The sequence below is a fragment of the Amyelois transitella genome, chromosome 29 (assembly GCF_032362555.1).
Source record: "Amyelois transitella isolate CPQ chromosome 29, ilAmyTran1.1, whole genome shotgun sequence".
NCBI classification, from domain to species: Eukaryota; Metazoa; Arthropoda; class Insecta; order Lepidoptera; family Pyralidae; genus Amyelois; species Amyelois transitella.
The window spans coordinates 3,941,230-3,968,641 of record NC_083532.1 but is presented as its reverse complement, the minus strand read 5'-3'; the positions used below and the strand labels follow the sequence as shown (position 1 = coordinate 3,968,641).

The following is a 27,412-nucleotide window of genomic DNA, read 5'->3' as shown; positions in this document are numbered from 1 at the left end:
CCTCTTAAAATACAGTTGAAAAAAAAACTTTATAAAATGTAAGGAACCAAAATTAAATTTTATTATCTTTAGTAAACAATTATAAAATAAATATCAGCCGGTCAGTACTTCACTGACTCTCTCATTATTTAGCGCAGTCTCAATATACATACATACCGAAATGCCTCAGTTTTCTATGCCAACAATAACTAAGACGTTTTACTTAGATTTGCCCGTGGAGAGAAGTCAATTGAATTGTTTTTTCATCCCCGAAGAAGAAAAAAGGTATAATGAGAAGGTACGAATAATTAGCATCAGGATTCAGGTCTATAATGTGTGTATTGTTTTCGTATTAAGATAATGTAGGCCGTGTGGTTCGCGGCACAAATTGATAAAAAGAATAGATCTCTCCACAGAAGTATTTCGGGACCCGGGGTCCGCCTTCCTACTTTTCTCTCTACACTCGGTCCGGTTTTCGGCGTCCTCGGATTTCAGTCCATCGGCTCTCATATATATATATATATATATATATATGTATATATATTTAATTTGTATTTATTTAGCCGTGTGCTTCCCGGCACCAATACAAAAAAGAATAGGACCACTCCATCTCTTTCCCATGGATGTCGTAAAAGGCAACTAAGGGATAGGCTTACAAACTTGGGATTCTTTTTTAGGCGATGGGCTAGCAATCTGTCACTATTTGAATCTCAATTCTATCATTGAGCCAAATAGCTGAACGTGGCCATTCAGTATTTTCAAGACTATTGGCTCTGTCTACCCCGCAAGGGATATAGACGTGACCATATGTATTTATTTATTTAATATATATATAATTTAATTTAGCTGTTGCCTGCAATTTCGTACGCTTGAAGGACTATTATTGCACTACATCAGGTGTTAAGATATCAAAATTGACATTTCTAAAAACGTTTTAAAATAACGTTTAACGGACACACTTTTTCTGATATTTTGTGTGTATTAATTGATTTGTATGTTGTTTAACGCAGAAACCATGGTTCCAAGCGCTTAAGAGTGTTGTGAGTAAACATTATAATGATAATTCGAGCCTACTTTTCATGCCTTTTTATTTTAAGCATGTACAGTTCAGCAAATTATTTGTGACTGACAGAATTTCACATTTATTTTATGGATAACAATGCCTGTAGCAAAATATTTAATTTTCACGTACCTATAGCCTTTTTTGAAATCGTATATGGTAACGTGTGCTTTTTTATTTTTGACTTATTATTTTTAATTATTTTTTGTTTTTTTTTTCTCATGCTCCGTTTGATGAAATTGCATGGTACCTACCTCAATTTTATTTTGTAATATTTATATATTTATGTACATCAAGGATCAAAATTCATCTCTCCCCTCATGGGTCTACTGGAAGTTAGGAAGTAGCACCTTTGTTCTGGAATTACTGTATTAAATGGTCCTGCATATAACTTTGTGTACATAAATAAATAAATAAAAAAATAAGAACAGAACTTAAACTAAAAATAAATTTATACTTATACCTTATTATTATTTATATTTATACTGAGAATGTTCATTTTTATCACATTGTTCATTATTTTTTTACTTTTTTTTTACATAATTATCACTTAATAACTTGTGTTTACACTTAGTATGGTGTACTACAGTTCGTAAAATATTAGTAAGATAATTTTAATGACAGATGCATGCATTTTATGGTCTGTCTCTTTCGCACCTACGTCTAGTAATCGTGTCGTCCTGCTTTCACAGAGATAAAGCTATATTAAGACTGTATTTATAGCTAGGATGTGTAATCCTAGTATTTCTATAGTCTGTTTCTTTAGATACTGTAGTAGTAGGGTAGTAGGTAGTTTAAATTTTGATACCTTTTTTATTGATGATTCTTTTTTAAATTAATTATTATACCGATAAGAAGACAAACAATTTCCTCTTTTTACTTAATTGTCTAGTTCCTTTATTCTTTATCGGTTGACTGGAAGTGATCCCTTCATGGCTAAGTCCGCCATTGCAAGTGATTTATTACTTTAATAACTTTGTACTATTTCTTGTAACTGTGTTAATTTCTGTACAATAAAAATATTACAGACAAATACATTGAAATAACAGATGTTATCATTAATTAATTAAAGTAACAAAGAACAATTGTTTAATTATTTGATTCATCTAAACTACTTATGTAAGCACTTTTTATTTTTAATCATTCACTTCTGATACCTTAGTACAATGTTCTAAGAAATGTATTTAGATAAAATAAGTACATTTCACTACCTGAAGAAATGGACTATAGCACTATTTATTTATAAAAGATATTTTCACAATTTTTTTTTAAATTTTTTTTTTAAACTTTGTTGCACCATTAAAATAATGTAAAATAAGTTGCCTAAACCGAACTGAGATTGTAATTTGGATGGGTAATAATATCTAATTTGAATCTTATCATCTCAGACGGTGAATCTGAAGTCGCTTGCATCTTCCAACTACGGCTCTGACGTGGACATCATCAATGAGGATGGGGAGCTGGCTTCCGCGTACGAAGCCCAGAAAGGCATTAACAGGTAACATACATACATATGGTCACGTCTATATCCCTTGCGGGGTAGACAGAGCCAACAGTCTTGAAAAGATTGAATGGCCACGTTCAGCTGTTTGGCTTAATGATAGAATTGAGATTCAAATAGTGACAGGTTGCTAGCCTGTCGCCTAAAAAAGAATCCCAAGTTTGTAAGCCTATCTCTTAGTCGCCTTTTACGACATCCATGGGAAAGAGATGGAGTGGTCCGATTCTTTTTTGTATTGGTGCCGGGAACCACACGGCACATTAACAGGTAAAGTAATCTAATCTAACACAATTTTTAACAGACATACTTATTAAAGTGTGTATGTTAAAAATAGTATTTTAACATATATGCATACATATTACCAGGTCTGTATCTCTTGCGGGATAGACAGAGCCAACAGTCTTGAAAAGACTGAAAGGCCAAATTTAACCGGCACATTTTATTTTAATCGTTTCATGATCATATACATCTAGGGCAAGTCTACGGATGTCGTAAAAGACGGCTAAAAAACAAACGCACATTCATATACACAAATATATACGTATAAATGTATGTAAGTTTCTTGAAAACCACTCATCCGGGGGTTTTCCCACCACCACTGTTAGACATTTAATCCCCTTATCTTCTCCACCAGACAACTGCAAGAAGAATTGTACGCCGAGAAGAAGTTCTACTCTGAACACATCAGCAGAACGAAGACCGAGTTGGAGCGGCTTCGAGAGGAGAATGAGAAATATCAGAAGTGAGTATAATTTATTTTTTACAATCACGGTTTAGATTAATAAAAATGGGATTCTTCTTTTAGAAGATGGGGTAGCATCCTGTCACTATTTGAATCTCAATTCTTTGATTATGCCATACAGCTGAACCTGTGTGGCCTTTCAGTTACTTCGAGACTGTCAGCTCTGTCTTTACCGAAAGACGTGAGAAAGATGGACTAGCAACCTGTCATTATTTGAATCTGAATTATATCATTAAGTCATTTTAAGACTGTAGGCTCTGTCTACCCCGCAAGGTTCATAATTTTATGGATATATGCAAATTTCACCTTTAAAAAAATGAATCGTTTTAAATAATAAGACTGTAAATTTCTCAAATATAGTTTTCGTAAATGTAACTCAATAGAAATTCGCTTTGTTTAGCATAAAGTTGAAAACAGTTAAATTTTAGGTTCAACTCGAAGGAAGCGACCTTGATGGAACAGAAGCGGGAAAAAATAGACTTACTATTACATTGTATGTCAAAAAATGTTTCCGACTGCTAAATAATCATGGTATTTGATACATATAATCACGTCTATATCCCTGGCGAGGTGGACACAACCAACAGTCTTGAAAAGACTGACAGGCCACGTTCAACTGTTTAACTTAATGATAGAATTGACATTTAAATAGTGACAGTTTGCTAGACCATCGCCTTAAAGAACAATCCCAAGTTTATAAGCCGTAATTTATACATGTTTGTAATCTAGGGTTGTAGGTTATTTTGTAAATAATTTCAGCGATGAAGATGTTACACTATCGAGAGATTGGCGCGAACGTTGTGTAAGGCGACATTCAAGACACACAAGTTTTATTTTTAACACAAATTCTTTCATAAATATATCATTTTCATTTATTGGCTTTCTTCAACTTATACAAATTTTATAGCAGTAGTTTTTTTGTGGTACAATTTTTTATTTAATTTTTATTTGTTACTTATTTTTTTAATGTTTATTTTATTGTTTAGTTGTTAAGATTGACTGATTTCGGTGTTCGTAATTTATTTTTATCAAAATTGTTTTCGTTTGTTTTTTAAAAATTACCATAATCACTCAATCTTATGTTTGTTGACGAAAAATATTGAAATTAAGACATTTATAAGACTGATTGCCTTTTTATTGATTTTTTATTTAGTTTGTTAAGTGTTATTGTTTTATGTTTATGATTGTTGAGTTTCATGTTATATTTTTAATGGAATTTTAATAAAGAGTTTAAGAAATGAAATCATTAGTATAAGTATTTCGTTTTTGTTGCATTATTTTTGTTTGTTTGAGATGCATTATTTTCATTTGTTACCAATGAGTTACTATTACCATTATTTTTATGTTATGAGTCTTAACACTCTTCTGTAACAAGAAAATGCTTCACGCCCCGCAATAATAAAAATAAACATGGTTCTTACCGGGATATGTCACAAAAATATATAAATTGATTAATGTATTATTGATCCTGCATGTTTTTGTGTACATAATTAAATAAATTAAATGCTTCTGCACACCCTAATGTGTCATAAAAAATGCAACCCACTGCTACCAAGAAAATGCTTCTCCACAACCCAGTATTACCAACAAAAAACTTCTCTAGAACTCACTGTTATCAGAATAATCCTTCGCTATAACCCACTGTTACCAACAAAATGCTTTTCTTCAACCCGATGTTACCAACAAAATGCTTTTCTTCAACCCGATGTTACCAACCAAATGTTTCTCTTCAACTCAATGTTACCAACAAAATGCTTCTCTACAACCCAATGTTACCAACAAAATGCGTTTCTTCTACACACTGTTACCAAGAAAATGCTTCTTTACAACCCACTGTTACTAATAAAATGCTTCTCTTCAACCCGATGTTACCAACAAAATGCTTCTCTACAACTCACTGCTACCAAGAAAATGCTTCTCTACAACCCAATGTTACCAATAAAATGCGTTTCTACTACACACTGTTACCAACAAAATGCTTCTTTACAACCCACTGTTACTAATAAAATGCTTCTCTACAACCCAATGTTACCAATAAAATGCGTTTCTACTACACACTGTTACCAACAAAATGCTTCTTTACAACCCACTGTTACTAATAAAATGCTTCTCTACAACCCAATGTTACCAAAAAAATGCGTTTCTACTACACACTGTTACCAACAAAATGCTTCTTTACAACCCACTTTTACTAATAAAATGCTTCTCTACAACCCAATGTAACCAAAAAAATGCGTTTCTACTACACACTGTTACCAACAAAATGCTTCTTTACAACCCACTGTTACTAATAAAATGCTTCTCTTCAACCCGATGTTACCAACAAAATGCTTCTCTACAACTCACTGCTACCAAGAAAATGCTTCTCTACAACCCAATGTAACCAAAAAAATGCGTTTCTACTACACACTGTTACCAACAAAATGCTTCTTTACAACCCACTGTTACTAATAAAATGCTTCTCTTCAACCCGATGTTACCAACAAAATGCTTCTTTACAACCCACTGCTACCAAGAAAATCCTTCCCTAAAACCCACTGTTACCAACAAAATGCTTCTCTACAACTCATAACGGCGAAGAAAATGTTTAGTTTCATCGTGTGCGCCTTCGGTTAAGAAATAAAGTATTTTGAATGCACATTGACCTTGCAAATTAACTTTTTTTATTTTCGCTATTTTATCTTTATTATGTTGTAGGTTGCTCAGCTCGGATCTAAGTCAGGAGCCGAAGAACAAAAGTCAAGAGTTCGCCCAGAATGAGATCATCCGTCTGGCTGCGGAGAGTTTGGCGTTGCAGGTAAAATTTCAACTACTCGTATAAATCAATATATTCTTTTATGATACTCTTACAACAATACAAAGAATAGGACCACTCCATCTCTTTCCTATGGATGTCGTAAAAGGCGACTAAGGGATAGGCTTACAAATTTGGGATTCTTTTTTAGGCGATGGGCTAGCAACCTGTCACTATTTGAATCTCAATTCTATCATTAAGCCAAATAGCTGAACGTGACCATTCAGTCTTTTCAAGACTGTTGGCTCTGTCTACCCCACGTCTTTATGGTCATGGTTTACCCCTTGCGGGGTAAAGACGTGAACATATGTATGTATGATGTATATACCTACAGGACAAATTACACATATTGAGTTAGCCTCGAAGTAGGTAAGTTCGAGACTTGTGTTACGAGATACTAACTCAACGATACTATATTTTATAATAAATACTTATATAGATAAACATCCAAGACCCAGGCCAATCAGAAAAAAGTTCTTTTCTCATCATGACAAGCGTACTACCGCTGCGCCACAGGAGCCGTCAAAGATTATATTCCCTACTCGTGTCAAAGCAATACACTGTATTCAATTATAATGCCAGACCATTGTGCATTCGTCCATGATTTAGGTTTAAGAGATCTATATTTGTAGATTGACGTCCTATGAAAATGCTGCAGTGTAGTTTGTTCCACCGCTTCTTCTACACATGCGCTTTGGAAGCGGTAGTAGTTATAATTAGATTTAAGTGATGTGACGTCAATAAGTGATACCTTGTATCCAATTTTAAAAATAAATATATTCTATTCTATTCTAGTGTTACATCGTTTCTTAAGTAAAACTACAAAATTTTTCTTTAGGAGCGTGTTGACAAACTGTCTGAGAGTTGCCGCCGTTACAAGAATCAGATTCGTCTGCTGGTGAACAAGCTGAAGGAGGTCGGCGTGGAAGACGTCAACGACATACTGGATAGCGGTGGTAAGTCACAACAAAATACATACATACTATTTATAAATAACTAGAGGCCGCCGGCGACTTCGTCCGCATGGAAACCCTATCAATCCCGCGGGAACTCCGGGATAAAAAGTAGCTTATATATTATTCTGGGTCTTCAGCTACCTACATATCAAATTTCATCATAATCGGTTCAGTAGTTTTTGCGTGAAAGAGTAACAAACATCCATACTGACATACTCACAAACTTTCGCATCTATAATATTAGTAGGATTTATTTGAATTTACGTCAGTTACATAGCTGTCATTTGCGTTTTGTTATTCCAAGTCTGATTCTTTTTTGTTATACCACGTTTTATAGTGACTGACGTTTCATGTCAAGTCACACGGGAACGCTGTCGAACGGGATAAAAAGTATCCTATGTCCGTCTCCTGGCTCTAAGCTACCTCCATACCATTTTTCAGCCAAATCTGTTCTGCCGTTCTTGAGTTATAAGTGGTGTAACTAACACGACTTTCTTTTATATATATAGATACAGGTATTAAACGCGCACGTAACGTGCCTTCATATTATCAGTAGCTTATTTTTTTCAGTCGCTCGGTGACAACGGATCATTGTAACATGATTCGAAACATACATACATAAAATTACGCCTCTTTCCCGGAGGGGTAGGCAGAGACTACCTCTGTCCACTTGCCACGATCTCTGCATATTACCTTCGCTTCATCCACATTCATAACTCTCTTCATAGACAACAAAATTTCGAATGTTTTCGAAAAAAGGGAGATTTTAGGAGTACCTGTTGAATGTTATGTTATGTTACATCTTGCGCCAAATAAAGATTTTTCTTTCTTTCTTTCTTTCTTTCTACCCGTAATCGTTTTTGGCTGTTTTTGTATTAAGTATAATAATCGTTACGAAGTTGATTCAAAAGGAAATTACTTTAGAATAGGGCCAGTCCGTCTCGTTTCCAATGGATATCGTAAAAGGCGACTAGAGGAAAGGCTTGAATGTACTTGGGAATCTTCTTTTAGGCGTTGATCTAGTAACCTGTCACTATTTGAATCTCAATTCCATCAAAATGGCCTGCCAGTCTTTTCAAGACTGCTGCTTTGACGTGATTATGTATGATATGTATAGCGATAGATTCAAAGCTTACTTGATAGAAGGTGAAGCGCAGTCAGAGTAAGAGAATAGGGAAATGGATATAGGATGAAATAAAATAATTAAATTAATATTCAAGCGTATAGCAACAAACGGGCCTAGAAATGCAATCAGATTGACACTTGTCAAACTGTCATTTTTTTCATTTTACTTGTCCGCCGAATTTATGGCAGGACGAAAGAGTTCCGCGTATGAGGTGATATAGGTTGTCCGTTTATTACTAAAATATAATTTTATTTATTATTTGATGTACATATTTACAATTAAAACTATTAAAATTAATAAATTGTAAAAATCCCTACATATGTATATAATTGAGGACGTCCTGGTAAAGGGTCAGGTCAAGAGTACCCGAAACCGCCGAGCTTGCATGAAGAGAGTTATGAATGTGGATGAAGCGAAGGAAGTATACAGAGATCGTGGCAAGTGAAAAGATGTAGTCTCTGCCTACCTCTCCGAGAAAGAGGCTTGATTTTATGTATGTATGTTAAAAGTTTCCGTGTTCAAGTAAAAAATGTGTACTTTTTGCAATTTTGCTTAAATGTGGAGGGTGATTATCAAAAAGCACATGTCTTTGAAAAAAAGAACTTCTCCAATATTCATCTCTCCTCTCACGGGTCTACTGGAAGGGATTTCTATTGAAATAAGTAGCACCTTTATACTACAATTTCTCTGTTAAGGGTTCGGTAATTTTTTCGTGTACATAAATAAATAAAATGGGATGAATTTTTCAAATATTTTATTCATTATTATGGGACGCTTCATATGACTTAATAATAGTCATATCTTTTTGTTTCACAACATTGGTTGATGTCAAATAATTTACTTACAATTAAGTTTACTGCCGCTTCCGAAGCGTCAGTGCAGAAGTGGTAACAAACTGTATTGCAGCATTTTCTTCAACAACTTCTTCTTCACATCTAATGCTGGCTCAAAATAAAAAAAAATCGTATTTCAGACGCAGTTGTAGCTGTGAACGCGTCGCTGCCCCTGGAGATGGCGCCAGTGACGCGCAAGAAAGAGAGGGAATACCTGGGAATGTTTGAATACAACGAGCGGGACGAGCCGGTCATCATCAAGAAACTCATCACTGGTGAGGATACATTTAATATTGAATGAATCTATACTAATATTATGTAGGCAACCTTCTTGCTACACGCCCATAGCAACGGTTGCCATGGTTTTGTTACTGATTTATGTAAAAATAATTTTCATTGTTAATAATAATAATAATAAAGCCTTTAATTCCGAACTATAGACATTTTACAAAATTAAAATAAGGTAATTAAAACTAAAATCTTCATTTAACTACAAAAGGTCTCTCAGTTCAGTGTGCCTTATGGCAAAGGCCTCCTCCAACTCTTTCCACTGCTTTCTGTCTGCTGCCACTCTTGTCCAGAGGGGACCTAGAGTCATTTTCAGGTCATCCTCCCATCTTCTCTTTTTACGACCTCGACCCCTAATGCCATCCCTTGGGTACCAGATTGTCACTTGTTTGCTCCATTTCTCCTTTTTACACCTGAGCATATGTCCAGTCCACCTCCATTTAAGTTGATCGATACGGACCAGGATATCTGTTAATTTCGTTTTGTTTCTGATGTCTGTACCTCTTACTTTATCTTTAAGTTTCAATCCTAACATGCTCCTCTCCATACTTCTTTGACATCTTGCGAGTTTATCTCTATGGACTTTTGTCAAAGCCCAGGTTTCGCAGCCATATGTAATGCAAGGCAGAATACAGGTATCAAAGGTCTTCTTCTTGATTTTAATGGGTATGTCTTTGCTTTTTGTGATTTCTTTCAAAGTCCAGTATGTTTTCCATCCTGTCGCAATTTTCATTGTTACATGTTCTTAATTTTTATGTTAATAATATAATTATTTTAAAACTGATTATTTCTCTCCTCTTTTCTCCTTCTTTCTTCTGTAGGAATAAATACTTTTATTAACTGTACTTCCAACAATTATAAAGCTGAAGAGTTTGTTTGTTTGAACGCGCTAATCTCAGCAACTTCTATTTTACAGATCTAAAACCGAAGGTGGCCGTGACCCTGCTGCCTGGTCTCCCGGCGTACATCCTGTTCATGATGCTGCGTCACATGGACCACGTTGATGACGAGGCCAAGATGCACAAGCTGATGAAGGCGGTCCGCACCGGCATCAAGAAGACGCTGAAGAGGAGGGCCGACAGCGTGGAGCACAACGCTTTGTGGCTGGCCAACATGCTCAGGTCAGATTTTCAGTCAGTCAGTCAACAAACACAGAACTTCTATTTACATACATACATGTATAGTCCAGTGTATAGTAGCTCTTAATACATACGTACATATGATCACGTCTTTGTCCCTTACGGAGTAGACACATACATACATACATGAGCCAACAGTCTTGAAAAGACTGATAGGCCACGTTCAGCTGTTTGGCTTAATGATAGAATTGAGATTCAAATAGTGACGGGTTGCTAGCCCATCGCCTAAAAGAAGAATCACAAGTTTATAAGCCTATCCCTTAGTCGCCTTTTACGACATCCATGGGAACGAGATGGAGTGGTCCTATTCTTTTTTTTTTATTGGTGTCGGGAACCACACGGCACGAACTTCTATTTCTTATTTATAAAATTCTCGTGTCACAATGTTCGTTACCGTACTCCTCCGAAACGGCTTGGCCGATTCTCGTGAAATTTTGTGAGCATATTGAGTAGATCTGAGGATCGGCCAACATCTATTTTTCATACCCCTTAGTGATAAGGGTTGTCCACCCTTAACTTTTTTTTTTAAACTAGAAATTACCTAAAAATTATTTATATGGCAAAACGTTTGCCGAGACAGCTAGTTATTCTATAAAGTGCCAATAACTATACATGGTAATTGGCACTTAAGAATAGGACCAGTCCATTTCTTTCCCATGGATGTCGTAAAAGGCGATTAAGGGAAAGGCTTATAAACTTGGGATTCTCCTTCTAGGCGATGGGCTAGCAATCTGTCACTATCAGAATCACAATTCCATCATTAAGCCATACACCCGAACGTGACCTTCGGAAAGACTGTTGGCTCCGTCTACCTCGCAAGAGATATAGACGTGACTACATATCTGTAACCTATATACCCGAACGTAACCTTCAAGTCTTTTCAAGACTGTTGGCTCTGTCTGCCTCGCAAGGGATATAGACGTGACTGATATGTAGTACTAATTGGTGTCATTCATTACAGACTCCTGAACAATCTACGTCAATACAGCGGGGACGCTGTCTATCAGGCGGCCAACACGCCCAGGCAGAATCAACAATGTCTGAGAATCTTCGACTTGTCTGAGTACAGGCAGGTACTGAGCGACATAGCCGTGTGGATATACCAGGGTAAATTATTATCTATTGTAGTTTTTTAGTGGAAACAGGTAGTCTCTGCCTACCCCTCCGGGAAAGAGGCGTGATTTTATGTTATGTTATGTAGTTTTTATGTATGTATGTATGTATATTATAATTATTTTATTCTATATTTTGTGTAGGTATAAATATATATTTATTTAGTTTAACAACACATTAAGTTCTCTGTAAGACCCAATGGTTGACTGGTAGATAATGCTTCTAGCATTAAGTGCGCCAATTGTGCTATACATTTGTATTTTGTGCAATGAAGTTTAAATAAATAAATTGATAGTTTTAGGACCAACTTAAAGTTTTTCTGTTCGGTCAGCTGGTGGAGACGGTAGAGAATGCCGAACGGGATTGAGTCCGCCTTTTGTACATTTTTGTTTTGTGCAATAAAGTTTTAAATAAATAAAACACATGAAAAATTACAAAGAAAATTATTACATAGTATTAACAAGGTATCTCGTGTCTGTCCCTATGTTTGTATGATGAGATTTTTAAAACTACACAACGGATTTTGGTGCAGTTTACTTTTTTAATAGATAGAATGATTAAATAGAATTCAAGGTTTATATGCATAAATGTAACCCGTGCGCCACCGTGCCGGTTGCTAGTTATCTACGTACGCAACGTAGTTTTATTATGTCACAGACGTTTCGAATCAAGTTACAATGATCCGTGGTGACCGGTGTATACATACATAAAATCACGCCTCTTTCCCGGAGGGATAGACAGACACTACATCTTTCCACTTGCCACGATCTCTGCATACTTCCTTCGCTTCATCCACATTCATAACTCTCTTCATGCAAGCTCGGCGGTTTCGGGTACTCTAGACCTGACCCTTAACTTCTTTTTACCAGTGTATAAATAGTATAATTAAAATGTTAATCTTGCTGCATTAGGTCTTTCCTGTCATGATATCTGTGAAATGTAAAGTCTTTGCTGTCATGATATCTGTGAAATGTAAATGAATAAATAAAGCATGCAAATAAATAAGTTTAAAATCAGTTAAAAGCATATTTTCTTATATGGTGGTTCCATTCCAGGTCTAATCCACCTGCTGGAGCGGCAGCTGGACCGGCTGATAGTGCCCGCGATCCTGGAGCACGAGGAGATCTCCGGGCTGTCGGGGCCGCCGCGCCCCGCGCCCGCCAGCGCCGCGCCCGGCCCCGCGCGCCTCAAGCAGGTGCGCACAGTCACACGCACACACACACACACGCACACATACACATACACACGCACCAAACACACTTACACGAATATACACATGCACCCACGCACGCGCACGCACAAACAAACAAACTTAAACAACATCCCCTCCCCCTCCTATATCAATAGATGTACCGAGTCCTAGTCTTACACATACATACATACATATGGTCACGTCTATATCCCTTGCGGGGTAGACAGAGCCTACAGGCTTGAAAAGACTGAATGGCCACGTTCAGCTATTTGGCTTAATGATAGAACTGAGATTAATCCTAGTCTTAATGGTAGAAACCCCTGTACACGTGATAAGAATAGACTAACGAAATGAAATCACCACTCGCACGAACGATATATATATGTATATATATATATATATAACGGGTATTTTAATACTAGTATTTAAATACCAAACCCACTAAGGCACCCCCAGAAAGTACATCTTTTTACTTGACCCTCCAACCACACGGTTTTGGGTACCCTTGACTTGACCAGTGTGATTTGTTACAAATAAATATAATTCGCTTTCAGGAGTTGTGCTCGACCCACGACATAATGCGCGCCCACGCCGTCGACACTCAGCTTGCGGTGTCAATATTCAAACAGGTATGTTAATTAAACGTTTTTAATATCATACATACATATAATCACGTCTATATCCCTTGCGGGGTAGACAGAGCCAACAGTCCTGAGCGGACTGATAGGCCACGTTCAGCTATTTGGCTTTAAGATAGAATTGAGATTCGAATAGTGACAAGTTGCTAGCCTATCGCCTAAAAATAGAATCTCAAGTTTGTAAGCATATCCCTTAGTCGCCTTTTACGACATCCATGGGAAAGAGATGGAGTGGTCCTATTCTTTTTGTATTGGTGCCGGGAACCACACGGCACACGGTTTTTAATATCAAATAATACTAATTGGTGTTATTCATTACAAAGACTGTTGGCTCTGTCTACCTCGCAAGGGATATAGACGTGACTGTATGTACGTTTTTAATATTAAATAATACTAGATTCACTGATGAGAACAAAACAAACACAAAAATAATTCTCACTATGTTACGTAATTTTACAAATATATTTCACTAGTTTTACCCGCATTTAGCGCCCTCTAAAAAAGCGATGAATTTAGCTTCATATATGTAATCACAGGTTGCGAGCCCATCGCCTACAAGAATACATACATATGGTCACGTCTATATCCCTTGCGGGGTAGACAGAGCCAGCAGTCTTGAAAAGACTGAATGGCCACGTTCAGCTGTTTGGCTCAAAGATAGAATCGAGCTTCAAATAATGACAGGTTGCTAGCCCATCGCCAAAAAAAGAATCCCAAGTTTGTAAGCCTATCCCTTTGTCGCCTTTTACGACATCCATTGGAAAGAGACGGAGTGGTCCTATTCTTTTTTATTTTATCGGTGCCGGGAACGATTCCAAGTTTATAACTATTTCCCTTATTCGCCCTTTACGATATCCACAGTAATTTCAAATTTTATATTTAATTGTTATATTTCCAGTTATTCTACTACATATGCGCGTACAGCCTCAACCAGCTACTCCTGCGCAAAGACCTGTGCTGCTGGGCCAAGGGGCTTCAGATACGGTACAACATTTCACATTTGGAGACCTGGATCAAGGAGCACTTGGCTGAATACGGACAGAAGAACGTGAGTTATATTCAATTTAATTGGACGATTGGTTTCTTTTTTGTTAAATTAAAATTAACTTCGATAGACTGTGCTTATAGATAATAATACATACATACATACATATGGTCACGTCTATATCCCTTGCGGGGTAGACAGAGCCAACAGTCTTGAAAAGACTGAATGGCCACGTTCAGCTATTTGGCCTAATGATAGAATTGAGATTCAAATAGTGACAGGTTGCTAGCCCATCGCCTAAAAGAGGAATCCCAAGTTTATAAGCCTATCCCTTAGTCGCCTTTTACGACATCCATGGAAAAGAGATGGAGTGGTCCTATTCTTTTATCTATTGGTGCCGGGAACCACACGGCACCGATAAATAATATAAAATAAATATATTAAATAAGATAATAATAATATAAAATAAATATATTAAATACTAAATATGGCGAAATCTTATTAATAATGTTTACACTAAAAAAAAATCCTTTTGCTGTTTTGTTATTATAGGTTTAATATTCTCTAATTCATTCCGCTGTTATATGTTTTTCTATACGTATTCGTTAGTTGTATAAGTACTATTTGTGGGGAGAGGCTGGTGTACTGAGATACAAGCCCTGCTTAGTTCAGACTCCAGTCTCTCACAAACTTACTTTATAGTTAACTTTTTGTATACCTATTTTGATTTAAGTTTGTGTAGAGAAAAATAAAGAAATTTGGATTTGAATAGATAGATAAAACTCTTTATTGCACCATAAAAGTAAAACATACAAAATAGCACAAAACAGTCAGAGATGGTACAAAGGCGGACTTATCACTAATGCAATCTCTTCCAGTCTACCTTTAGGTGGAATGAAACCAAACAGGAGAGAGAGCAAGATAAATAAATGTAGGTCTTAGGGGGTAGACAGACTCGGAAGTCTTGTAAACACTGATAGGCCACGTTCAGCTGATTGACTTAGTAATAGAATTGAGATTCAAACAGTGACAGGTTGCTAGCCCGTCGCCTAAAAGACGAATTCCAAGTTTGTTTATTGTTTGTTTGTAAATACTTTATTGAACATAACAAATAACAAATTTTAGGTAGTACATAAATAAATATATATATACTCAATCTGTGCTATTTGTCTCGTATCTTATAATAAATACTTATATACATAATCATCCAACACCCAGGCCAATCAGAGACCTCGCCGGGATTCGAACCCGAGACCTCCGGTGTCACAGGCAAGCGTACTACCGCTGCGCCACAGAGGCCGCCATAAAAATACATTAATAATAACGATGTACAATAGCGGACTTATCCCTGTAGTCTTATTTTACGACATTCATGGGAAAGAGAGATAGGTCCTGTTCTTTCATAAATTCGCATAATAAATATCTATAAAATGTTTATTGGTGCCGTGTGGTTCCCGGCACCAATACAAAAAAGAATAGGACCACTCCATCACTTTTCCCATGGATGTCGTAAAAGGCGACTAAGGAATAGGCTTACAAACTTGGGATTCTTTTTAGCCGATGATCTAGCAACTTATACATACATACATACATACATAAAATCACGCCTCTTTCCCGGAGGGGTAGGCAGAGACTACCTCTTTCCACTTGCCACGATCTCTGCATACTTCTTTCGCTTCGTCCACATTCATAACTCTCTTCATACAAGCTCGGCGGTTTCGGGTACTTTTGACCTGACCCTTTACCAGGACGTCCTTAATTTGATCAAGATACGTTCGTCTAGGTCTTCCCACTCCGACCTTTCCCTCCACACTCTCCTTGTATATCTGCTTAGTCAACCTGCTTTCATTCATCCTCTCCACATGACCGAACCATCTTAACATACCCTTTTCTATTCCTGTAACTACATCTTCTTTCACATCACAACATTCCCTTATCACGCTGTTCCTTATCCTGTCACTCAATTTCACACCCATCATACTCCTTAACGCTCTCATTTCCACTGCATTTATTCTGCTTTCATGCTTCTTTTGCCATACCCAACTTTCACTCCCATACATTAATGTCGGGACCAACACGCCCCTGTGCACAGCCAGTCGAGCCTTTTTGGATAGTTTCTGACTGCTCATAAAGGCATGCAAAGCTCCATTCACCATGTTCCCCGCGTTCACTCTCCTTTCAATATCACTATCATACTTGCCATCTGATGTAAACTTTGATCCTAGATATACAAACTCTTTCACTTGCTCCACTTTTTCTCCTCCAATCAAAATATTACATGCTGTCATTTCTTTCTCCATTTCAAAAACCAGTGTTTTAGTTTTACTTACGTTCACTTTCATTCCTTTCTCTTTTAAAGCTTCATGCATACAGTTTACCATCTCCTGTAACTCCTCCGCTGATGACGCCAGTATAACCTGATCGTCGGCATAGAGCAGACATTTGACGAGTAACTCATTCATCCTTAATCCACTTTTAGACTCTTTCAAATCTGTCAAACAGCTATCCATAAATAGGTTGAACAGCCACGGTGACGCAACACATCCTTGCCTAACGCCTTTCTCAATCTTAAACCACTCAGTGTGCGCTCCGTTTATCCTGACACAAGCACTCGAATCCTCATATAAGGATTTCAGTGCTCGTATTAAGAGACTGCTCACCCCATGCATAGAAAGTGCTGACCACAATTCATTCCTCTCAACTCTGTCATAGGCCTTTTCCAGATCTACGAATGTGCAATAGACTTTTTGACTCTTGGCCAAAAACTTTTCGGCTATGCACCGCAAGGAAAAGACCTGATCAGTACATCCCATTCCCTTTCGAAATCCCGCTTGAGCATCCCATATTTTGTCATCAGTTTCATTCCTGACTCTATTAATCAATACCTTAGCATACAATTTGCCGACGACGCTAAGCAGGCTTATACCACGATAATTTTTGCAGTCCAGCTGTGACCCTTTTCCTTTGTAAAGTGGCACGATAACAGCCTTACACCAATCTTTTGGTACTCGGCCGCTTCTCCAACACAAATTGAAAAGGCAGTACAACTGACTAGCTACTACGCCTTTTCCTGCTTTAAGCATCTCGACCGACACTCTATCACACCCAGCAGCCTTTCCCGCTTTCATACTCTTAAGTGCTTCCACAATTTCGAACATTTCAATTTCGCCTTCCATCTCATTCTCTTTTTCTTCGCTATAGCAGAAATCTTTCTTATTTCCTTCCTTTTTTTCAAATAAACTTTCAAAATAGTCCTTCCATATCTTTAGTACACATTCTTCTCCTTTCACAACGCTACCATCCTGGCATCTGATCCTAGTCAGCTCTCTGGTTATAGTATTTCCTCGGGCTGACCTTACGGATTTCCAGAATACTTTCAGATTTGACTGAAAGTCTTCTGATAGCCTTTTATCAAAATCCTCTTTATACTCTTCTTTCTTTCTAATCACAGCTTTCTTAACCAAATCTTTCATTTTCTTATATTCCTTACGTGCTTCATTCACATCTTCATCTATAACCTCTTGCATTCTTAAGTTAGCTTTTGCTGCTAACAAATCCAGCCATGCTTTCTTCTTTAATCGCACAAGTTCTTGCACATCTTTACTCATCCACGCATTTTTGTGATTTTTTCCTTTCCTTCTTCTACTTACACCACACACTTCAACAGCTACTTTCACAATTCTTTTTTTAAATTCCTTCCATCCATCTTCAATATCGCTCATTTCCTCTAAATCTTCAAATTTTCAAATTCAAATCTAGCAACTTATCACTATTTGAATCTCAATTCTATCATTAAGCCAAACAGCTGAACGTGGCCATTCAGTCTTTTCAAGACTGTTGGCTCTGTCTAACCCGCAAGGGATATAGACGTGACCATATATACGTGCATGTGTGTGAAATGTTTATTCGTTCCAGGTGGAAGAAATCCTGAGTGTGCTGAAGCCGATCACTCAAGCTGTCCAGCTGTTGCAAGCTAGAAAGTCCATGGCGGACGTGCAGAGCACTGTGGAGATGTGCTGCAACCTCACTGCCATGCAAGTGTGCAAGGTAAGCGAGTAGTCGAAGACGATTACGGGAGAATATCTATCTTTTTAAATATATAAAAGATCTATTTAACGCCGTGTGGTTCCCGGCACCAATACAAAAAAGAATAGGACCACTCCATCTCTTTCCCATGGATGTCGCAAAATCCGACTAAGGGATAGGCTTATAAACTTGGGATTCTTCTTTTAGGCGATGGGCTAGCAACCTGTCACTATTTGAATCTCAATCCTATCTTAAAGCCAAATAGCTGAACGTGGCCATTCAGTCTTTTCAATACTACATACATACATACATATAGTCACGTCTATATCCCTTGCGGGGTAGACAGAGCCAATAGTCCCGAAAAGACTGAATGGCCACATTCAGCTGCTCTGCTTAATGATGGAATTGAGATCCAAATAGTGACAGGTTGCAAGCCCATCGCCTAAAAAAAAAGGATCGCAATTTTATAAGCCTATCCCTTAGTCGCCTTTTACGACATCCATGGGAAAGAGATGGAGTGGTCCTATTCTTTTTCGTATTGGTGCCGGGAACCACACGGCACTTTTCAATACTGTTGGCTCTTTCTACCCCGCAAGGGATATAGACGTGACCATATGTATGTATGTATGTCTATTTAAATTACTAGCTGTCCCGGCAAACGTTGTTTAGTCATATAAATAATTTTTAAATAATTTCTAGTTTATGCTGTAAAATTTCATGAGAATCGATCAAGCCGTTTCGTAGGAGTATAGGGACGAACCTGTGACACGAGAATTTTATATATTATAAGATATATATATTTTTTATTATATTTTGCACACTGACAGAATGATATACTCACTTAACAACGCACAGTCACGCAAAAATTTTGAATTTGCCATTTAAGTCTATCCTTCTAAGGTTTTAGGTCTTTCCTTATGAGGTCTAGGGGCGCGGTAAGAGATGGCTTCGCGAAATTCACTGCACTCTCTGCTTTCTTTCACTTATTATAATAATTTGAATCTCAATCCATCACTAAGCCACTGACGGTAAGACTGACGGCTCTTTCTCCCCCTTAAGTGAAACAGACGTGATAATATGTTTGTACATACATACATATAGTCACGTCTATATCCCTTACGGGGTAGACAGAGCCAATAGTCCCGAAAAGACTGAATGGCTACGTTCAGCTGCTCGGCTTAATGATGGAATGATGAATTGAGATCCAAATAGTGACAGTAACCAAATAGTAATTAATATGCATGTTAAAGAGTGACAAACATCCATACTGACATACTCACAAACTTTCGCATTTATAATATACATACATACATATAGTCACGTCTGTATCCCTTACGGGGTAGACAGAGCAAATAGTCCCGAAAAGACTGAATGGCCACGTTCAGCTGCTCGGCTTAATGATGGAATTGAGATCCAAATAGTGACAGGTTGCTAGCCCATCGCCTAACAAAAGGATCGCAATTTTATAAGCCTATCCCTTAGTCAACTTTTACGACATACATGGGAAAGAGATGGGGTGGTCCTATTCTTTTTTGTATTAGTGCCGGGAACCACACGGCACTCCTATTCTTTTTGCGGGTAATTAATATGTATGTATGTATATTTTATTCAGATCCTGAACATGTATACGCCCGCTGAGGAGTACGAAGTGAAGGTGACCCGCGAGTTCATTCACGAGATACAGAAGAAAATGCAGGAGAAGGCTGGACCGCTCGCTGATAAGGAACCGGTGAGTTTTGATTAAGTTAATAATTCAAATTCAATTGTTATTTTTTCATTATTGTGGGACATTTCAAACATCACTTAACAATTGTCGCATCTTTTGGTTTCACAACATTGGTTGACGTCGAAATTACTTAGTAGCTGGCGTACGCTATATATTATTGCAAACTTTATAGAGCCTCAAATTTATAATTTTAAAGCATTCTATATCAGTCCAGTCCAATATTTCCTTTGCCACCGGGCCATCGTGGAAAAATATGTCAACATTCATCAATTTTATAATAAGATATTTTTGTTTCAGCAAAACCTGCTTATGGACACGAAGATGATATTCTCCGTTCAGTTTCCTTTCAACCCCTCCTCGATACGTCTGGAGGCCATCGAATTGCCCGAAGTCTTAGAACTGGACGGTTTGCTCACCAAGATATAAATTTGTTAAGTTTCTCACTTAAGTGCAGTGAGAAATTGGTGTTTCTCGTTTTATCACGATGAGAAACATGTTACTGTCACTCCCTTGTATTCTGAGATATGTTACTCGCATAGTTTGAATTATAAATAGAAAGTTTATTTACCAGCTTAATGACTTTATGACATTGCATTGTCATACAAACAACACGTCACTTTGAACATCGGAAATAAAGGTAATTTACAAGATTTGATTTCAGACAGACTCCAAAATAAAAATAAAACATCGGAAAGACAAACCTTTGAAATGTCGCTATAGGCGAATACAATGTTTATAATTACATTTCATAAATTATGTTATGTTATTTTTACCTGGTGTTTTCAATGAAGAATCTTTATTCCCGCCAATAGATGGCATTATTTGAATTTCAAATGATAAATTCTGTTAATTTCATTAATACTCTGTATATTTTTCAAAGATGTCAGCCATTTCGTTTTTGTTTTTCTACCATTTTGTATTTTGTTTCTCTGTTATTTGGCGAGAAATATTATTTTAAGGTGGACTATTTATTTATGTACTATAATTATTTATAAATTATTTTAAAATTATGTTATATGCGGTACATACGAATTAAATACATATATTTCAAGGAAATGTAAAGGATACTACTGTTTTGTGTTTTCGAGTCCCGGGTTCGGTCTCCTGTTCACTTCTTAGAAAAAAAAAGTGAACAATTTTCTCTTATGTGACAGGCCACACTGTTGAATATTTGTACTTAATTTATTCGTACCTAACTACATTCCAACGAAAATTACATTCCAGTTTATGCCATATTATTTTGTTAGTGCCATGATTTAAAAAAAGTTCGCTATTTAAAAAAAGGAGGAATCAAATGATTTTTTATTTATTTATTATAATAGAGATTTTTTTTGCGTAAATCATTAAGTCCCAAAACTAATTTATTTCATTTTGAAATCTTTTAATGAATTTAATTTACAATAATTTTAAATTTATCATGTTTTTTATTATTAATATTTATTTTATTTTGATTTTTTGTTTGTCATACATGATTTAAAAAAAACAACGAAGTAAACTATTTTTCATGTTACTGTGCATTTTTTAGAATTGTTTATATTATTTTTTATATATTCTCTCTTATTTTATAATATTTTTATGATGACCAAGTGCTAGATTTAATAGGTATATTACAATAACTTTTTATGCATATTAGATTTTTGTATTTAACAAAATTCTAAAATTCCTACCCTAAGTTTTGTAGCAAAATTTGGTATGCTCATGCGGTCGGTGTGAGTAATGTGTACTTAAAATTTTACACGTTTTTTTAAAATTATTATTGTGTTCCTAGTTAAAAGAGTTTAGAAAACAGTTTCTTATATTTTTTTTTTCAGACCGACTGTACTAATTTTATATTTAGTAGAAATTTAATATTAATTGCATAACAACATAGTGTGATAGTTCAAGTATTTATACTGTAGGAAAAGTACCAAAATCAATATTATTTTTATCGTTATTATGATTATTAAGTTTTTTCTTTAAAAAAAAACCACACTTGTTTCCGTTAAATCTTTTTAAAGTTGAGAAAACATTAATGTATTACTGAAAAAATATTTATGTTTTACTGTTAAAACCAGTTATAATATGTATGATAGAAAAATTGTTGTTTTGGAATAACAAAATTTGTACTAAAATATATTTAAGTTCGGTTAAGGAGGACCTTTAAACAATATTAAATATTCGATTTTTATCATCCAACAATCGTATTGAATACCAAGATAGCATTTATGTGATATGATGTGATCACATGCTTTGAAATGAAAAAGTAACGATCCGCTCTCTCTGTCCCATATTGAATTTTCACGAAGTTGAATTAATGCGTGTTATTTAATCTAAATGTATGCTTATTTAAATCTTTATACAATAATTGTTGTATAACGCTTTTAGTATAATGGTTATTTCCAATTAAAAATAAGAGTTTTAACAGTGTTACCATTATATTAGGTGCTCATACACAGCTGTAGTATTATTTATATTATATTATACACATTTGCATCGTTAGTATAGAATTTTAGACCTTATAGTTATAAACCCAAGGTTCAAAGTGTTATAATAGATGTTTATAGTATTTTTCTAGCAAATAAAAATGGCTACTGTCAATTGATTAAGTGCGCCATGCTTGAGATCAGAAATCAAGGCAGCAAATAACATCCGAATTAAAGGAACAATATATTTATTTATTTATTTTATACGTACACACATACGGTCACGTCTATATCCCATGCGGGGTAGACAGAGGCAATCAGTCATGAATAGACCGAAAGGTCACATTCGGCTATTTTATTATGACAAGAAATAAATAAATCATTGTACTAAAATGAAATGATGTTATAAAAAAATATACATCGGTTCACTATAAAAAAGATTGTGTGTAACTTAACTATGGGTCCTTTAAATCTTCTTCAAAAAATCTTGTTAGTAAAACACAATAATTTAATATAAACATTTGTTTTTTTTTTACAAATAAATTGTTACCAACTTTTAAATTTAGTTCTTAAAATGTATAAATATCATTAAAAATGCTTAAAAAGGTACAACAATGTGTAAAGGGTAATTCCGCACTGTTTTTGTTAAAATATTATTTTCAATATAGTCACCATACACATATGTATTAATAAAATAAACTGCTGGCTAAAAGCCTCCTTTAACATTCTCAAGACAGAATTTTTGCATCAACGAAAAATTATAACGTTTTTAAAAGAAGAACAAGTGTGTTCTAGAAACTGGTAACATGCACTTGAAATAATTAAAAAGATCATTGTTCGTTCTATAAATACATATATATATAGCAGGGGAACAAAAAAAAAATATATATATATATAAACAGATTGGCCAGTGTCTTAGATTGTGTATGTATATATGTATTTATCATAAAATATAGTATTGTTGAGTTGCTATCCTTAGAGGAAACTTATTTTGAGAGTAGCTCAATTTGTGTGATTTACCATATTTATCTAATAAAATTTACTATTAGGGTGCTCAAGTTATAGAATCCTTGTTAGATTATATTAAAAAATATATATGTATGTTGAATATAAATGTTATCTGTAATATATCAATAATAGCTTCCAATTCTGAAGATATTTATGTTAAAATAACATTGTTATATCATGAAATCAAATGGATGTTTAGACCTTAACACTTATGAAGCTAAATTATTAATATCACTGTTATTTATTTACTGAAAACTATATAGCACTCAAATATATTTATTGCATAGAGTGTATTTAAATTAAAAAAATCTATATATTGTTATTTTGATGTGACATGCGGTCTATTGCTTTTGTGTATAAAATATAAACGTTAGATGGCTGTTAGATAAAGTTTATGAGATGTTCGTACTATTGGTAGGTTTTAGACAGATTCAGCTTTCACTATTCAGTTTTCTACCGAGTTAGATAAATTATGTGTATTATTTTCCAAAATGAACGACATGAATCCTACTAATATTATAAATGCGAAAGTTTGTGAGTATGTCAGGATGTCAGTATGGATGTTTGTTACTCTTTCACGCAAAGACTATAATTAACTAACCGATTACGATGAAATTTGGTATATAGATAGCTGAAGACCCAGAATAAAGAAGAAGATAAGAAGTTTATTAGAACAAAAAAAAACGACATTAAGTCAATATTTTATATTAATCATAATCTTTTATTCTTTGAATATGGTCTTAATTGTCTACTACTTATATGTATGTAACCAAATGTAATGTAATATGCAATTTCTTTGATAGATATATAGACTTTTATATATCTGTCAAAGAAATTTCATAAAATATGTAAGACGGTTTATAAAATCAAATTATACCAAAAGTACGATCATACATACATTTATCACGGCTATATACCTTGCACTGTAGACAGGGCTAACAGTCTTGGAAAGACTGAAAGCCCACGTTCAGCTGTATGGCTTAATGATGGAATTGAGATTCAATTAGTGACAGGTTGCTAGCCCATCGCCTGCAAGAAGAATACTAAGTTAATAAGCTGAAAAGTACGATTATCTCTCTTAATATCTTGTTGGAAGATGTTTTGACAGTTCAAAAATTATTGCCATGCTTAAAAGTAAATTTAAGACATCTTTTTTTAACTTGTTGTCTTAATTTCTACCAAATATCTATAATTAGTTTGTTTTCTTATTAAAGTTAGCGGTATCTGTTACTAGACAATTTTTAATTTATCAAGTGTTTAGTAGCTTTAAGTTTTAAAAAATCCTAATAATTATGATGTGTATTATTATTGAGCAATTTGAAACATATATATGCTTTTGTCGAAATTAAAAGTTATAAGTTTAGTTAGATTATAATTCTGAAGAGAATTATTACTTTGATATAGAAACAAAATCACTCAATGATTTTTTAATTCAGAAATTTTTATAGTACCCTTTCAAGTTGTATTGACTCAGTATAAGCAATATAATATTTTTTACTTGCAAATCTTATCAATAAAAAATGTATAAAAATTATATTAAACATTCTGTTATAACATTCCATTAAGTTTACAACGTCGCATTGTATATACTTTGATCTCTTCAGTTCCTTTTGAAAATATATAAGCAATATTTACCATATCTTATTATTTGTTATTATAATCATGTACTTAACGGCATAATACTTATGTACTTAAATCATGGAAAAGCTAATCAATGAAGTGTATTATTTATTAGATGTAATGTAATTAATGTGTTGAAAATAAATAATTTATTATTTAAAACCATTTTGTTTACTTAATAACTAGTATTTTTCGTTACGTGACGTCATATTCTTTTATACTACTAGTACTAGACTTCTTCTTCTTATAATACTACTACTAGATATTTACTCTGTCACATAGTAACCTGTGTTGAAACATTTATGAATATTATGAATAATAAAAAACTATTTGCAGTTTAGAGTGCATACTTTATAAATAATGATTTATACAAACGTTTCTTCAATCTTTCTAGAAAATATAAATATCAGAAGCTGACGTGAAGCCAAAATACGATGTAGCGCAGAAACTTACATACTATATATATATATATATATATATAATGTATAAAATGAAATTCTTCAAAAATTATGACGCTTTTATGTTAAAAAAGAAAAGTGAACTTAGCGAATTGCGTTCACAAATTAAACGAGAGTAAATAGGCCATTTTTTGCAATTTTAAGCCAGGTTGTAATTTCCAAACTGCTTACGCCGAACTGTTTTTGCGCGTAAACCGGAATGTCAAAATTACCCACCGCGTCCAAAATGGTGACCCATTATTTTGGTGGTAATATTAAAAAAATCGATCAAGTGTGTCGGTCTTGTTCAATTCGGGTTTCGTATATTTTATCGATAAAATATGCGAAAAATATAGGTGTAGAGTTATTTTTTACGGCCATGTGAAGTACAGATTTGGAGACGGTCGATGGAGAAAATCGGAAAAAAAATATTTGAGGAATTGGAAAGAGAAATACGCCAGTATAAGTAAAGTATAAGACCATCAACTCGGTGGTCCGACGTCATAAAAACCATGCCGGGAATAAAGAATAAAACTTTTGAATTTGAATGTTCTTTTTTTACAACTCATGGTAAAATTTTCGTACTATAAATTTCTGTAATAATTCTTTTTTGTATTGGTGCCATGTGGTTCCCGTTCCCATGTGGTTTCAAGACCACTCCATCTCTTTCCCATGAATGTCGTAAAAGGCGATTAAGGGATAAGCTTACAAACTTGGTATTCTTTTTTAGGCGTTGGGTTAGCAACCTGTCACTATTTGAATCTCAATTCTATCATTAAGCCAAATAGCTGAACGTGGCCATTCAATCTTTTCAAGACTATCGGCTCTGTCTACCCCGCAAGGGATATAGACGTGACCATATGTATGTATGTATGTAAAATTCTGCCATTCTACAGCCTCGTCGGTGGCTGTTATCAAGTCATTCCGGGCAAGTGTTAGGGCACAGAGGGAAGGACAACAGGTGCTCCATCGTTTGGGGAGAGGTACCACACTCGCAAAAATTTTGTGAATCCGCCACATATGAATTATATGGCTTTTATTATTGTTCATTCATTCATTCATAAAAACACGTCTATATCCCTTGGGGGTAGACAAAGCCAGCAGTCTGACAAGGCCACGTTCAGCTGTTTGGCTTAATGATAGAATTGAGATTCAAATTGTGACAGGTTGCATCGCCTTAAAGAAGAATCCAAAGTTTATAAGCCTATCTTTGTTAGCCTATTCCTTAATCGCTTTTTACGACGTTCATAGGTACGAGATGGAGTGGTATGCTATGCTATTCTTTTATTATTGGCACCGGGAACCACACGGCACTATGTTTATTGTTATTTACTGTGTATGTCAAAACTTCCCTGGCTTGATTAAAGATCGTTCGAACAATTAACCAACATTTCGATTCACGCTATTTAGTTTATCTTATTAAGTATTGTTTTTCTATGTAAAGTACAGTACCCTAAAACGGTCAGAACTGATGGGAAATTAGGAACCTAATTTAAAACAGTACAATTACGCGATGATTGCCTGCAAACATACAATAATGAGGCGTTTTAATTTTTCAGTGTCAAAAACCGGTTACTCCACAACTCAGTAAATTGGTATGTTTGTACATACCAATTTGCTGAGCTTTTGTTTTTGCTTATATTCTTGTGAATATAAGCAAAAACCAACATCGCAAAATGCTCTTACATGCCAAACACCGTTATAAAAAAAATCACAAGAAAAGGTATACTTACTGTTTTTTTTTAATTGCTAAAAGTAAAGATATCCTTACTCATGCGGCAATTACCTATTGTAAAAATATTATACTAATTTTGTTATTAAGCTGTGTTAACGCTGATAAAACCAGT

General features: G+C 35.1%; 1 protein-coding gene across 1 annotated transcript in view; it reads left to right on the top strand.

Moving 5' to 3' along the window:
- LOC106138352 (unconventional myosin-Va) overlaps positions 1–24,076 on the top strand; it is a 59,316-nt gene extending 35,240 nt beyond the window's left edge. Inside the window, exons 29-41 of the mRNA XM_060952783.1 lie at positions 2,428–2,537; positions 3,175–3,282; positions 5,980–6,079; positions 6,915–7,032; positions 9,132–9,266; positions 10,196–10,400; positions 11,380–11,525; positions 12,587–12,726; positions 13,278–13,352; positions 14,260–14,409; positions 18,262–18,393; positions 19,985–20,101; positions 20,396–24,076. Coding sequence (XP_060808766.1) covers positions 2,428–2,537; positions 3,175–3,282; positions 5,980–6,079; positions 6,915–7,032; positions 9,132–9,266; positions 10,196–10,400; positions 11,380–11,525; positions 12,587–12,726; positions 13,278–13,352; positions 14,260–14,409; positions 18,262–18,393; positions 19,985–20,101; positions 20,396–20,524 — 1,665 coding nt within the window. The 3' untranslated portion in view covers positions 20,525–24,076. The remainder of the gene's footprint in view (positions 1–2,427; positions 2,538–3,174; positions 3,283–5,979; positions 6,080–6,914; positions 7,033–9,131; positions 9,267–10,195; positions 10,401–11,379; positions 11,526–12,586; positions 12,727–13,277; positions 13,353–14,259; positions 14,410–18,261; positions 18,394–19,984; positions 20,102–20,395) is intronic.
- Positions 24,077–27,412: the final 3,336 nt, after the last annotated feature.